General features: G+C 40.6%; 1 protein-coding gene across 2 annotated transcripts in view; it reads left to right on the forward strand.

The window, feature by feature from the left end:
• Positions 1 to 14812, forward strand: part of LOC122554454 (cytosolic phospholipase A2-like) — a 138410-nt gene that overhangs the window by 54261 nt on the left and 69337 nt on the right. For both annotated transcript variants that reach the window (XM_043699514.2, XM_043699513.2), the window contains 2 exons: positions 4417 to 4565; positions 5633 to 5749. In XM_043699514.2, the coding sequence (XP_043555449.2) occupies positions 4417 to 4565; positions 5633 to 5749 (266 nt within the window). The remainder of the gene's footprint in view (positions 1 to 4416; positions 4566 to 5632; positions 5750 to 14812) is intronic.

Genomic DNA, 14812 nt, shown 5'->3' on the forward strand with positions numbered 1-14812 from the left:
TGACCCCCAATAATTTCAACCAGCACTCCAATGCACATTACTTAAGGGTAACATGCTTTAATAACAGCCATTTGGTTGTGTGGATTTTTGTAATTCTTTTGCAGAGTTGTGTTTCTATGAACACAGTAGCACTCAAAGTGATACAAAGATAAATACTGTATATTAAAGTCACAAATCTGCAGTGACATTTGCACAGGGTGGAATTGAAATTGACCTGTGTCAGAAGGCAAAATGGGCTTCTGGAAGTGAGTGATAAAGAACTAGAGGAAGATACAAACTAGGCTGTTGACTTTGTATGATCATATTTGGTGCTATGTGTATAGGCCAATTTTCTGCAGATATTGTGAAGCCATTAATGCAGTATTACTCTGCTTTAAGGGAAGCAGTGTCCCATTAAGGCTATGATGCTTAATTGTTAATGAGTGAACATTGGACAAAGCCTACTTATTGTCACAGCTTATCATCACCACTTTGACTATGTGATTAGAGTTTTATGATGACTTTGCAAAACATTCTGGCTTCTGTACCAAACCTGTGCCAAATAAATGTGTTTCAATATTCAAGCACCCCCTTGTTACATGTGACACAGATATTTGAATGTTGTAATATGTACAACAGGAAATGCATGCCCGTTGTAAACATTTCCATTATGTAAGCAAATTATCTGTGGCATTGGTAAACGTAAGATAGAGGATGTACTAGTAATGAAATCATTATGCCATATAAAATAAAACATACTATTCTATTATTTTATTAAGTCTAATTTTTGTTAAGTAAACATTGGGTGAGATCATTGATAGATTCTTGTACTGTTAAGTTAACAAGATGTATGTTTTTAGTGAAGTCAGATTAACAGCATGCAGGCTTATGCCTTTAACTTTATTGACTGGAAAATTTTGTATCAAATATACAGCTCAGGAATGAGCCATTTGTTCCAATCAGTCCATACTCAACTTCATGCTCCGTAATTCTGCAAACTCTTTCCTTGTGGAAATCCATCATCATAATCCTCGATTAGCTTCATCCTCATTTTCCTATTTAGCTTCCTCTTAAATGTTTGTGTACCACTCACTCCAGTCACACATTGTGATACTGAGTTCCTGGATTTCTTGGGTGACTAACTAATATTGGTGGACTCTAGTTATCCTGTAGCCAACAAAAGGAAACACTGTCTCAGTATCCACTCTAACAAATGTCTTGATTGTTTTAAAGACTTCCATCAAGTGACTCTGCAACTGTGTCCTTTCTTGCAAAGTGGAATTGTTCAGCCACAATTTTCCTATGCCTTCAAAACAATAGTCTTCATTCTTTTACAGTGAAAATAAAAATGGAAATTTGCATTGGACTGTGCTGTGTTGAAACATGCATAGCCACTATGAAGACAGCAGCAGTTTATCTGTGTGAAGTCACTGTGAAAATCAACTTCATTAAAACATATAACATTCTTGGGAGTCTTGACAGGGTTGATGCTATCAAGATATTTTTTGTGATTGCAGAGTTTCAGACTAAGAGTCATTCTCTTGGAATGAATGGTTAGCCATTTTGTGCTGAGATGATATCACACACAGGACTGCATAGTTTTAGAAATTCTCAATTCCACAGGATGGCAGATGCTCATTCATTGAGTAGATTCAAGACAGAGATCAATAGATATTTTAGAAGTTACGGGAATGATGGAACATAGGGAGAAGATGGAGGAGTGGAGCTGTACAAAAACAGCCACAATCTTATTGTGTGAAAGCTGTAAATTCCGATCTTCATATCATCTTATGAATGATATTAATCCCGATCACTATTAACCGTAACCCCCCACTGGGAACTTCTTGGCTTATGTGACACTTTAAGCATGAGTCATTAGAAATGGCCAGACAAGTGGAGAGTGCAGTTCATAAAGTCTTTGTTAATAATGGCAATGGGTACAAGAACAAAAAGGTTATGTTGAACATGGATAAGATATTAGTTAAGTTATCATATTTCCAGAGGACCAGATGACTGCGCTCTCGTGCAGATGACTGGTGGAGAGTTTAACCCGAGGGTCATCATACCTCAGGTGAGTGGAGAGGTTGAGAAGTAGGGACCTTCCTGATAACCTCCGTCAACGTGGGAATTGGATCCCTGCCATTAACATCACACTGAATTGCAAACCAGGGAACTGAGCTTACTGACCAACAAGATACTGGTTAGACCTCAGGTGGATGATTGTCGACAGTTTTGTGTGTCATACCTTGAAGAAGGATGTGAATGCAATGAAGAGAGTGCAGAAGAGGTTTATTAAAATTGTTTGAGGAATGAGAAACCTCAATTATAAAAATAGATTGGAGAAGGTGGGTCTTCCCTTTTCTTGAAGAGGAAAAAAACTAAATGATCGAAGTTTGCAAAATCAGGAGACACCAGGAAAGATATAAAAAAAAAGGTTTTTCACACAGCAGTGAATAGTGTCTGGAATGCACGGCCTGGAAGTGCGATGGAGGTAGGCTCAATTGAGGCATTCAAGAAGGCATTAAATATTTATTTGAATCAAAGCAATGGTTAGGGATACAGAGAAAATGCAGGAGAATAGAACTAAACCATCATGCTCATTCAGAGCCAGGGCAGACCTGACACCAAATGGCTGCCCCCTGCATAATGACACAGCAGAATTAGGCCATTCAGCCCATTGAGTCTGCTGTGCCATTTGATCAAGGTTGATATATTTCTCAACCCATTCTTCTGCCTTCTTCCATAACCTGTGATCCCCTTGCTAATCACCCAGATCCTACTTATCTCTGTCTGAAATACATTCAATGACTTGGCCTCCACAGCCTTCAGCAACAATGAGTTCCACAGATTCACCATCCTCTGGCTGAAGAAATTCTTCCCCATCTCAGTTCTAAAGGGTCGTCCCTTCATTCTGAGGCTGTGCCCTCAGTCCTAATCTCTCTTACCAGTGGAAGCAGCTTCTCCAAATCCACTCCATCCAGGCCTCTCAGTATTCTGTAAGTTTCAAAAATATCCTCCCTCATCCTTCCAAACTCCATTGAGTACAGACTCGGAGTCCTCAATCACTCCTCATATGACATCCCGATATCATTCCTGTAATCCTCCTCTGGAACCCTCCAATGACAGCACATACTTCCTTAGATACAGGCCCGAAAGCTGCTCACAATATTCCAAATGTGGTCTGACCACAGCCTTATTACAGTCTCAGCAGTACATCTCTGCTCTTGCATTCTTGTCCTCTTGAAAGCAATGCTAACATTGTATTTCTTTTCCTAACCACTAAACGAATCTGAACATTAACCTTATGAGATTCCTGAACTAGGACTCCTAAGTCCCTTCACCTTCAGATTTCTGAAGCCTTTCCACGTTTAGAATATAGCCTATGCATGTATTATTCCAAGCAAAGTATATAACCTCACATGCTTCCACATTGTACTCCATCTGCCACTTCTTTGCCCACTCTCTTAGCCTGACCAAGCTCTTCTGCAGCCTCCCTGTTTCCTCAACAATCCTTGCCCCCTACCTATTTTTGGGCAATCTGGAAACTTTGCAGCAATTCCCTCAGTTCCTTTGTCCAGATCGGTAATCTATAACATGAACAGATGTGGTCCCTGCCATCCAGTAAAAGACCACTTTAACCCCTTCTTCTAGTCAGCTTGCCCCTAACACCATAGCCTGTTCTCTTATTTAGCAGCCTCCTGTGCAGCACCTTGCTTCTCTGATTTGCAACCTGTTTTCCTCTCCTCGCCATCTCCTCCCATCACTAGTACAATCCTCTATGCCTTATCACTCAAGTTATTCTGCCTAATCTCTTCTGGCTTCCTCCTATTACATACTCCCTATTGTTGGAAGAGAGTTGAGGAAGTAAGTGAGAACTTGTTTGTTTCCTCCTAAGAATGAATGATGACTGTCAGCACTGATACTGTTCCATCCCTCACAACTGGCATAATCTAGCACTGGATAAGACATAGACAATAAAAAGGGTAAATGAAAGACTCACATGGAAAGTGGAATTATTTACAATGGTATTGTAAAAACTTCCTTCTGATCTTTGAGACACTGTGCATGTTTAGGATGAGATTATACAGCCTTTTCATTAGAAAAATTACAAACGACCTATGAACACCAATGATTTATGCAGAAGTGAGAAATATTCTATTACCTAGCATCAAATCCCACAATTTGGTGTGCTCAACGTTCTAAAGGAAAATTGAAAAGGAACGTATTCCATTCACTCACATCATGATTTGACAGCCTGAAGCTAAATATTTATTAAGTTAATTTACCCAAATTAAACAGTCTGAATAGTGCACTCTGGAAAATGCCGTTAGTTTTCTATATTTTCCAATGAGGTATAATGATAGAATTAGGAATCAAAGATGTACTGTTTTGGACGTAGGAATCAGTATGCAGTGACTTTTTTTATGTCCTATTTAGTTGACACTCCTGACCCTTACATTGAATTGCTCATCGCCACGGCACCAGAGGGCCGCAAACGCACCAAGTACCTCAACAACATTGTCAACCCAGAGTGGAATGAGACGTTTGAATTCCTTCTTGACCCCAATGAGAAGAATATTATGGAGGTAAAATGTCCTCTTCCAGACAATTGGATTTGGATATTCAATTCTAATCATATAGATTAGTGATTATCATTAATGTACATTAACAGTGTATATAAACAGTATTTATATATGTTGTATACAAATACCATAATCAGCTGTGAACAGTTACATCTTATGCAATCTCAAAACTGTACAAGTGTTTCAATTTGTTGACTCTACTGGTTAAAAATAACAACACTTCCATGAAGTAAACCGATGATACTCAATTAGTTCTGAAGAAGCTGGGCTTGAAGTGTGAACTCTGTTTCTCTCTCCAGCTATCACCGGATCTGCTGAGTTTCTCCAGCACTTCGTTTTTATTTCAGATTTCCAGCATCTGTAGTACTTTGCTTTTGCATTAGCAAATACAAGCGTTACATAACTCTCCCAATTAAACTCTCGCCTCTCCCATCTGCAATTCCACACAGAGGCAAACAGACACAATGTATTGGTATTATGTACAGAAGGAGAAAATTGGAAAAGCACTCAATGGCCCCAGTCCATAGGATTCTCTGAGATGACTGTTTTGCTGACAGGACTTGCAGTTCTTCAGTCTCTTTCTGATATTGTCTCCGATATGGTTACATGTATGTCCCAGTTGTTCTGGGATAATGGTGTGATCTATTCTTTTATATTCTTGGACATAATTTATAACATTACTGAGATAAAATTGAATTTTTCCCATTTTGGGAAATAATTATTTTGAATTTCCGCTCTTGATTATCCAGTGACTGTTTGTGCATTGTGTAGATGTCAGATATGACAGAACAGGATTGATCACAGAGATGAATAACTTATCTGCCACATCAAGGCTCATTTAAGAAGAATGGTTACTTGGGCAAACTGCAGATTTCCCTTTGGCAGTGAGTGCTTTCAGGAGCAGTGCAATTAATGTTAAACAGACAAATGGACAATGAAGGAACTTTAGTATTTGGATCAGGTCCTGCAGAAAACCCTGTGCAGTTCTTATAGTCAGCTGCTTACATTTGGCCAATCTTATTTCAGCTGTGGATGCATGACTTGATTATTTTGATGTATTTGCTTCATAGATTACTTTAATGGATGCAAATTATGTGATGGATGAAACTTTGGGCACTACCTCATTCAATATTGGAGAGAACATCAAAGTAGGAAAAAAGAAGGAGTTTTCATTCGTCTTCAATAATGTAAGTTTTTTTAAAATGAATCGTGTGCAAAGATATTATACCAAACAAACATCGCATAATCTTCAATCAGCCCTACTGACCATCCTCTCAGTGTATGGCATCTTACTTCATTCCTACTTTCTTCCAACGGTCTTGTCAGTTTTTACTGTCTGTCTCAATCTCCTTCCATACTAATAAATTCGAGTACTCTTCCACTTAAGTAAAGGTGTTCCATCTGATTGCTCCTTTTTTCCAACTTCATGAGTTTGACCACATCCCCTTAGTCAAAGTTACTACATAGAGGTCAACCCCTCTGTTATTTAAACCAAACACCCAGAAAAGCTCGCCTTGCCTCATAATCTGTTAGGGGTATTGTTTTATCGGAACAGCAATCCCTACTTGCACCTCATGCACAGTAGTATTAGTCCTCCCCATCTTATTCCTGCATATGTCCTCTTACTGCTGAAACAAATCTTTCAACTTGGTTCTTTGCTCCTAAGACAGATAGCTCAATAACCTATCCCACTCCTCAAGGACTTCCTCATTATTTACCATACTTTGAGGCACATCAAAATCTCCATCTGGATTTGATTCCTCACTCTGTGGGGCAGTGAGTAACACCTGTTTCTCCAGTTCCCTGTCTCTATTATAGTAAGGTTTCAACATAGTCACGTGACATATCCGACACAGTTTTTTTTTCTATCTGGCATCTTTATCAGATAGTTTGCGAGACTCAACTTTTTCTCAATTTGATAGGGACCATTAAATCTGGCTTTGAAGGTATCCCCTACCACTGGTAATGATACTAATGCATCATCTCCACGGGAAAATGTTTGAATTTTAGAATTTTTATCTGCCACTTGTTTCACTCTATGCTGTGCACTCTTCAGGTGCTGTTTAGGTAACTTACATACCTGATTTAATATCTCCCTCACCTCAGATACATAATCCAAGTGTGACATCTCTGACTTTGATCTGAAAAAGTTTTCTTGAACTAGTTTCAAGAGGCCTCTCGCTTCATGTCCAAATATTAAATCAAAGGGAGTAACTGAATGGATTTGTTTAGCGCATCTCTATAATGGCAAACAATATGAATTGAATACCTTTATCCCAATCATTTGGGTAATCCTGACCATATGCTCTCAACATGTTCTTCAGGGCCTGGTGCAAGCTTTTCAAAGCTCCCTCAGAGTCACTGGATTTAAAGTGCTGTATGCCTAACCTATCCATAACCTCCTTAAGCAACCTAGCAGTAAAATTAGATCCTTTGTCTTACTGAATCTCTCTGGCTAGCCCATACTGGGTAAAGAAAACTACCAACTCCTCTAACACCCTTTTTACATTGATACTCCATAATGGAATTGCCTCCAGAAATCTGGTAGACACATCCATTATGGCTAGCAAGTACTGGTCCCCACTTTTAGTTTCAGGGACGGGACCTACACAATCAATTATAACCCACGTGAAAGGTTCTTTGAATGTGGGAATTGCAAATAATGATGCAGGTTTTATTACTGCCTGTGGCTTACCTACCATTTGACATGTATGACATGTACAGCAAAGGTTAACCATATCCTTGTGCAGTCCAGGACAATAGAAGTGGTTTTGTACCTTAGCCTGAGACTTCCTCACCCTAGGTGACTCTCTACAGGTAATTCATGTGCTACCCATAATACTTTCTGTCTGTATGCTCCCAGCAACATAACCTGGTGCACTTCCATCCATTTCTTCCCCGGCACTAACTGCTGTGGTCTCCATTTTCATCTTAGGATTCTATCCTTAAGACAATAACCCTTGGGAATATATTCTGATGTCTTTTCTGAGTATGCATCTACATATATATATTTTATTGTCTCATCTTTCTGTTGTAAGTCCACTAGCCTTTCTCTGCCTGACCCTCTACCTATACAGGTTTTCCCTGCACCATCACATCTAACAGGGTGTCAACTAACTGAACATCAACTCCTTGTCTTTCTCTTTAGTTTTTGCTTCTTGCTGTGACTTACGACAGTGGGATCTTGTTACTACACAGTCTGGAAAAAGTTCAGGATGTTTGTCTTTTAACTCCTCAGTTCCCTGGTCTTCCTTTGGCTTTTTCACAAGGGGTGTCACTCCCACCATAGATCCTGCTAAATTGTTCCCAAGAACAAACTGTATTTCTAGAACTGACATCATGTCAAACACTCCCACTGTAACTTCCACAGTCTTGAGTTGCCACTGCAACCTGATTTTACATAGGAGAATGCTAAATTTCTGTCCATCTATTCCACAAATGACCATTCTCTCGGATAACAGGTCAGGAAGAATGCAGATACGTTCATGTCTTACTATTAGAGATTGATTAGCTCCTGCACTTCTCAAAATTGTAACTTCTTTCCCTTCTCCCCCTGTTCTTCCTGAGTAAACTTTATCCATAGAGGTGAAGTCTTTATAGAGATCAAGCGCTAACTCAATCCCTAGCCCCTGCCTATGATGTGTACTCTCCTGCAGCTACTTGATTTGTTTTGGGATTTCCTTTACTACTTCCATTAATCCCACAGGCTTAGGCTCTCTTACTACATCTTTTCCCACAGTGCCTTTCTTCAATGACCAGCACTGTGGGAAAGAATGTAGTAAGAGAGACTAGCACTGTGACTTTACTTATCCTACCTTACCACAGTGGAAACACCTGACACCTTTCACCTCCTTTTCAATCTCTTGGGCTTCTTTTTTCACATGTGGTAAACTATTACCACTGTGCTCTACTCTTTGTTTTGTAGTGTAGGATCTCCTCTTCTCCTAATTTCTATCCCTCACGGGATGAAATTTTTGCTGGAAGCTAAACTTTGCCTTCAGCACCAATGCATATCCATCTGCCGTCTCTGTTGCTCTTCTCACTTTTTGAACTTTCTGTTCATCCACATAAGTTCTTATCATCTCTGGAAGTGAGTTTTTTAACTCCTCCAGCAGAATAGAGCCACATATGTCTTATCTGTTTTTAAGGCCCACATTCATCTATCAAAATTGCGATGTTTAATTCTTTCGAACTCAACGTAAGTCTGGCTTGCTTCCTTCTTTATGTTTCTGAACCACTGTCGAAACGCTTCTGGTACCAATGGGTAAGCACTCAAAATAGCCATTTGACAGCTGTATAATCTCTTGACCCCTCATCTACAGCACTGCAAATACCTCAGTAGCTCTGCCTGCCAGCTTAGTCTGATCTAGCATTACCCAAAGGTTCTCTGGCCACTCCTTCTGCCAAACAAATTTTTCAAATGAAATAAAAAAAGGCTTCGACATCTTTCTCATCAAATTGTGGCAACGTTTTAACATATTTGTATATATCAAAACCTTCTCCTTTCATCTTCATCCTGACTCATTCACAATTTCTATAGTTCAAGTTCTTCCTCTCTCTCTTTCTTCTCTCTCTTTCTTTTTGCCCAGCCAAGAACCTTCTCTCCCTTTCTTTATCTTCTAACACCATTTGTCTCAATTGCAATTTAAGTTTCTCTAACTCTGCAGCACTCATCTGTTTCTCTGATGCACTAAAATGCTTGATCAACTCCGTTAAAATTTCAGCTCTCCTTTTGTCCCTGATTAAATCCAATTCTAACTTGTTTGTTAATTCTAAAAGTATATCCTTCCTCTGACTTTCTAAACTTTCTTGGCAAATTTGGGAAGTGTCTTCAAACCCCAGAACCTCTTTAGCAATGTTAAGAGCTATTTACTTCACTTTTAATTTAAATAACCACAAATAATTGAAATTAGAGAGTCATAGAGATGTACAGCATGGAAACAGACCCTTCGGTCCAGCCCGTCCATGCCGACTAGACATCCCAACCCAATCTAATCCCACCTGCCAGCACCCGGCCCATATCCCTCCAAACCCTTCCTATTCAAATACCCATCCAAATGCCTTTTAAATGTTGCAATTGTACCAGCCTCCACCACATCCTCTGGCAGCTCATTCCATACACGTACCACCCTCTGCGTGAAAAAGTTGCCCCTTAGGTCTCTTTTATATCTTTCCCCTCTCACCCTAAACCTATGCCCTCTAGTTCTGGACTCCCCGACCCCAGGGAAAATACTTTGTGTATTTATCCTATCCATGCCCCTCATAATTTTGTAAACCTCTATAAAGTCACCCCTCAAACTCCGCGCTCCAGGGAAAACAGCCTCAGCCTGTTCAGCCTCTCTCGATAGCTCAAATCCTCCAACCCTGGCAACATCCTTGTAAATCTTTTCTGAACCCTTTCAAGTTTCACAACATCTTTCCAATAGGAAGGAGACCAGAATTGCACGCAATGTAAATGATAAAAAGTAGAGGGCCCAGCACCGATCCTTGTGGCACTCCACTGGTCACAGGCCTCCAGTCTGAAAAACAACCCTCTACCACCACCCTCTGTCTTCTACCTTTGAGCCAGTTCTGTATCCAAATGGATACTTCTCCCTGTATTCCATGAGATCTAACCTTGCTAATCAGTTTCCCATGGGGACCCTTGTCGAACGCCTTACTAAAGTCCATATAGATCACATCTACTGCTCTGCCCTCATCAATCTTCTTTGTTACTTCTTCAAAAAACTCAATCAAGTTTGTGAGACATGATATCCCATGCACAAAGCCATGTTGACTATCTCGAATCAGTCCTTGCCTTTCCAAATACATGTACATCCTGTCCCTCAGGATTCCCTCCAACAACTTGCCCACCACCGAGGTCAGGCTCACCGGTCTATAGTTCCCTGGCTTGTCTTTACCGCCCTTCTTAAACAGTGGCACCACGTTTGCCAACTCCAGTCTTCCGGCAACTCACCTGTGACTATCAATGATTCAAATATCTCAGCAAGAGGCCCAGCAATCACTTCTCTAGCTTCCCACAGAGTTCTTGATCAGGTCCTGGGGATTTATCCACTTTTAACCATTTTAAGACATCCAGCACTTCCTCCTCTGTAATCTGGACATTTTGCAAGATGTCACCATTTATTTCCCTGCAGTCTGTATCTTCCATATCCTTTTCCACAGTAAATACTGATGCAAAGTATTCATTTAGTATCTCCCCCATTTTCTGTGGCTCCACACAAAGGCTGCCTTGCTGATCTTTGAGGGGCCCTTAAACAAATTTTCTTACCTAAGCTTTTTTTCGAGGTCTAGGACACAAATCAATAAGTGTTTAAATCTGCGGGGATTTTTCATACCCCAAGTTTGTTCAAATCTGTCCAAATCCCTGACTGGATCTGTCTAAACCCCTCCAAATCTCAGACCCGAGCCCTTGAACTGTTATGACATGGCGATGAACCCCTCTGTTAATTAAACCAAACACCCAGAAAAGCTCACCTCGCCTCATAAGATGTTAAAATATATGTGACAGAGAACTCCCAAATTAGACTATTTAAAGAAAATGATATCAATTTATTTTTTAACTCTAAACGTGAACATTAAACAACAACTATTCACAACTCAAAGCTACCCCCACTTTCTCTTAACTGCTTACCATCTGCCTCTAACTCTATAACAATATGCTGTTCCAATAAGACACTTATTAAAATTACATCAACTTAATTTCAAAACCACAAGTCATTATCTTTTTCTGTCATTATCATCTTCACTCTTCCAGCTGCTGATTTCCCTGAGTCATCTTCTTTCTTTTTTACTGCGAGTATGTTTCATATAAAAAGGTACCTTTGACAGAGAGTCTAATGTCTTTGAGAGCAAGTTGTTGGATGGGCAATTAGCTCTCTGGCTCTACGGCAGTTGCTCTCTGACCAATTTTTAAAATGTCCACATGTTTATACACTATCTCCCCAACATCAGATTGTCTCATTGATTTGATGTTGGCGAAACAAAAAAAATTCAAACTCGATTAGGTTTTAGTATCTTGGGGCATAATTTAAACCGATTGGTTAAATTAGAATTGTTGTCAAAACAGCAACCAAACTCAGGTATCCATTTCACAGCCAAATGTTACATATTTTCAATATTCCGGTACACACTGGGACTGTCATCTAGTTGTATGCACAGGTGCTTGTAAGCTCTCAGTTCAGAACAAGTGCTGGCAAATGGGACTAGATTAGGTTAGGATATGTGGTTGGCATGGACGTGTTGGACCGAAGGGTCTGTTTCTGTGTTGTACATCTCTATGACTCTAAATACAAGTCCTAACTTCCAGTACAGACCTCAAGGTGCATACATGGACAGAAAGCAAGCTAATGTTTCAAGTCTAGATGACTCTTCACATCACATCAGCTCTGATGAAGGATCATCTAGACTTGAAACATTAGCTTGCTCTCTCTCCATGGATGATATCTGACCCACTGTGACCTCCAGTATTTTTTGTTGTCAGTACAGATTCCAGCATTTGCAGTCATTCGGTCCTACAGACCTCAGAGACACCTACACAAGGATCTGCTTTCATACATTTCTTTCTTGCCTTGCTATGAGTTGATGAATATTCCAGGGAAAAATATATTTTCTCTAATTTGCATAACTGTTTATTTATCATTTTAAATAGCGATAAAATGTATATCCTTAAATTGCAGCTTTTCTCATTATGTGGCTCTTGGTCAGAAATCACACGAGACCAGGTTATAGTCCAACAGGTTTATTTGAAATGACAAGCTTTTGGAGCATAGCCCCTTCATCAGGTGAAGTGAGTGGGAAGCACACAGAACACAGAATTTAGGGGCAGAGAGATCAAAAGATCATACAAATGGTATGAGTGGAGTGTCGAATAATAAGACTGCAGGTGGCCAAGAATGTTAGATGGTGTGAGTAAAGTGTCAACAGCTGGATAACCACCAAAGGGATGACCTATGATACAATTAAATGAGGCAGAGAGATAATTACAAAAACTTAAAAATAAGGTGGTGCTGGAGACAAACCAAATGACTGGAATAACAGGGAACACAAACAGAAGCCACTGGAAAAGCCCAGCAGGTCTGGCAGCATGTGAAGAAAAACCAGAGGAAGGGTCAGCGGACCTGAACCCCCCCCCCCCAGCAACCCCTGCCCTTGCTCCTGATTTACAGCATCTGCAGTTGTTTCTGAGTTACAGTATGCTGCTGGGTGTGTGGCAGAAGCTCTCCATTTCGCAAGGCAGAGTGGCAGGAATGTTACAGAGAAGGCAGTAGGACCTGGCCAGAATTTCCTGCCGAGTTTGGAGATAGATGTATTGGTGAATTGGAGACAGTAAGGACTGCAGATGCTGGAAGCCAGTGAGGCAGGCAAAGCACAGCAGGTCAGACAGCATCCGAGGCACAGGAATGTCAATGTTTTGGCTTGAAACGTTGACTTTCCTGCTCCTAGGATGCTGTCTGACCTGCTGTGTTTTGCCAGCTTCATATCTATTGACATGATGTCTTGGTGGTTTGCTAACTGGCAAGATTTAATAAACAGATGATGGTTAGTGGAGACAATAGCATAGTGGTATTGTCACTGGATTAAACCCAAGGCTTATGTGCTGGAGAAAGCATATGAAATCTGACATGGTGGATGATGAAATTTGAATTCAAGTAAAAAAATGTCCTTCAGGAAAGTAAAGCTGCAGTCCAAATCCAGTCTGGCCTATACCTAATGTCATACCCACAATAATGTGAGTTCACACTCAACTGCCCTCTGAGATGGCTCAGCAAGCCACACAGTTGCATCAAAGTCTAAAGCAAGAAATGAAACCAGACAGACCACCAGACATGACGGAGACACTGGAAAGCATAACAACAGACTCAACCTTATTGACCCTGCTGATGAATATTTGAGGACTTTTGCCAAAATTGGGAGAGCTGGGGCAAGGCCAGTCAAGCAGCAGTTTGACATTGTCACACCTTGGAATGGGGCCGAATGATAACGTCCCAGATTCCACTGTCGCTATCTCCGGCTATGTCCAATTCTGTTGACATTGTATGCCTTGCTCTGTCTAAGCACCCTATGATCTTTATGTCTTGTTTGCTATAATCTGCCTGTACTGCTCACAGAACAAAACTTTTCATTGTACCTAGGTACATGTGAAGACAACAAATCAACTCAAATCAATAGACCCAGCAGAGGTTTCAGCACAGTGGTATACAGTCAGGAGAGAATTGCCCTGGGAATCCTCCACACTGAACCTAGAAGTCACATGCATCAGGTCATGTGGGCAAAGAAACCTCCTTACCATCTGCTGTGCCCATCAGCTGATGCATCCGCATTGAACACCACTTGGAAGAAAGACTGAGGGTGGCAAGGATGCACAATGTACCCTTGAATTCAATGTCCGATGTTGAAACTCTTAGCTCTAACATTCTAATTGGCAGGTACACAGTTTCAACTTAAAAAAAGGGAAGTTGGAAAGAGGGAATAGGAACTAAAAGTCAATTAGCATGGAACAGAAACCATGAAGTACAGAACATAAAATGAAATGAGACCTGATTCTAGTTCAGTTTGGGGAAATTAATAAAATAATGAATCTGAGGGAGGTGCAGGATAAATTGGATTGAAGACATGGACAAAACGTTGGTGAAAGTTGTACCAGTTTGAATGTTAACATTAATATTGCCAAAGGAATTTCACCATGACTTCATGAATTTATTATTTGTACAGTGGGAAGAGAATATATTGGCCTAAACATGATTTCACTAAACTATTTTTATTCCTATAATCCATTAACCTTTGAAAGCTAAACTTGACATTCCTTATTCCTTGCTTTATCTTGCCTGCTCAGCACCCAGGCTGTACTGGAACAGTTCATCCACTTCACCCACAATTTCCACCCCAGCCTCAAATTCACTTGGTCCATCTCGGACACCTCCATCCCCTTTCTTGACCTCACCATTTCCATCTCTGGCAACAGTGTCCAAACGGACGTTTACCACAAATCCACAGACTCCCATAACTACCTGTACTATACATCCTCCCACCCAGTATCCTGCAAGAACTCCATCCTGTTCTCCCCAATTCTGCTGCCTCCCCCGCATCTGCTTGGATGAGGAGACATTCCACTCCCAAGCATCCCAGATGTCTACCTATTTTGAACAATGTGCTTTTCCTCCCTCTGTCATCCAGACAGCTCTCCACTGCACCACCTCCATTCCCTGTTCCACTGTTCTAAACCCCATCCCTCCAAATGCAATAAAAAC

The sequence above is a fragment of the Chiloscyllium plagiosum genome, unplaced genomic scaffold, assembly GCF_037043375.1.
Source record: "Chiloscyllium plagiosum isolate Xiang-an unplaced genomic scaffold, Cpla_swu_hap1 HiC_scaffold_9, whole genome shotgun sequence".
Taxonomy (NCBI): Eukaryota; Metazoa; Chordata; class Chondrichthyes; order Orectolobiformes; family Hemiscylliidae; genus Chiloscyllium; species Chiloscyllium plagiosum.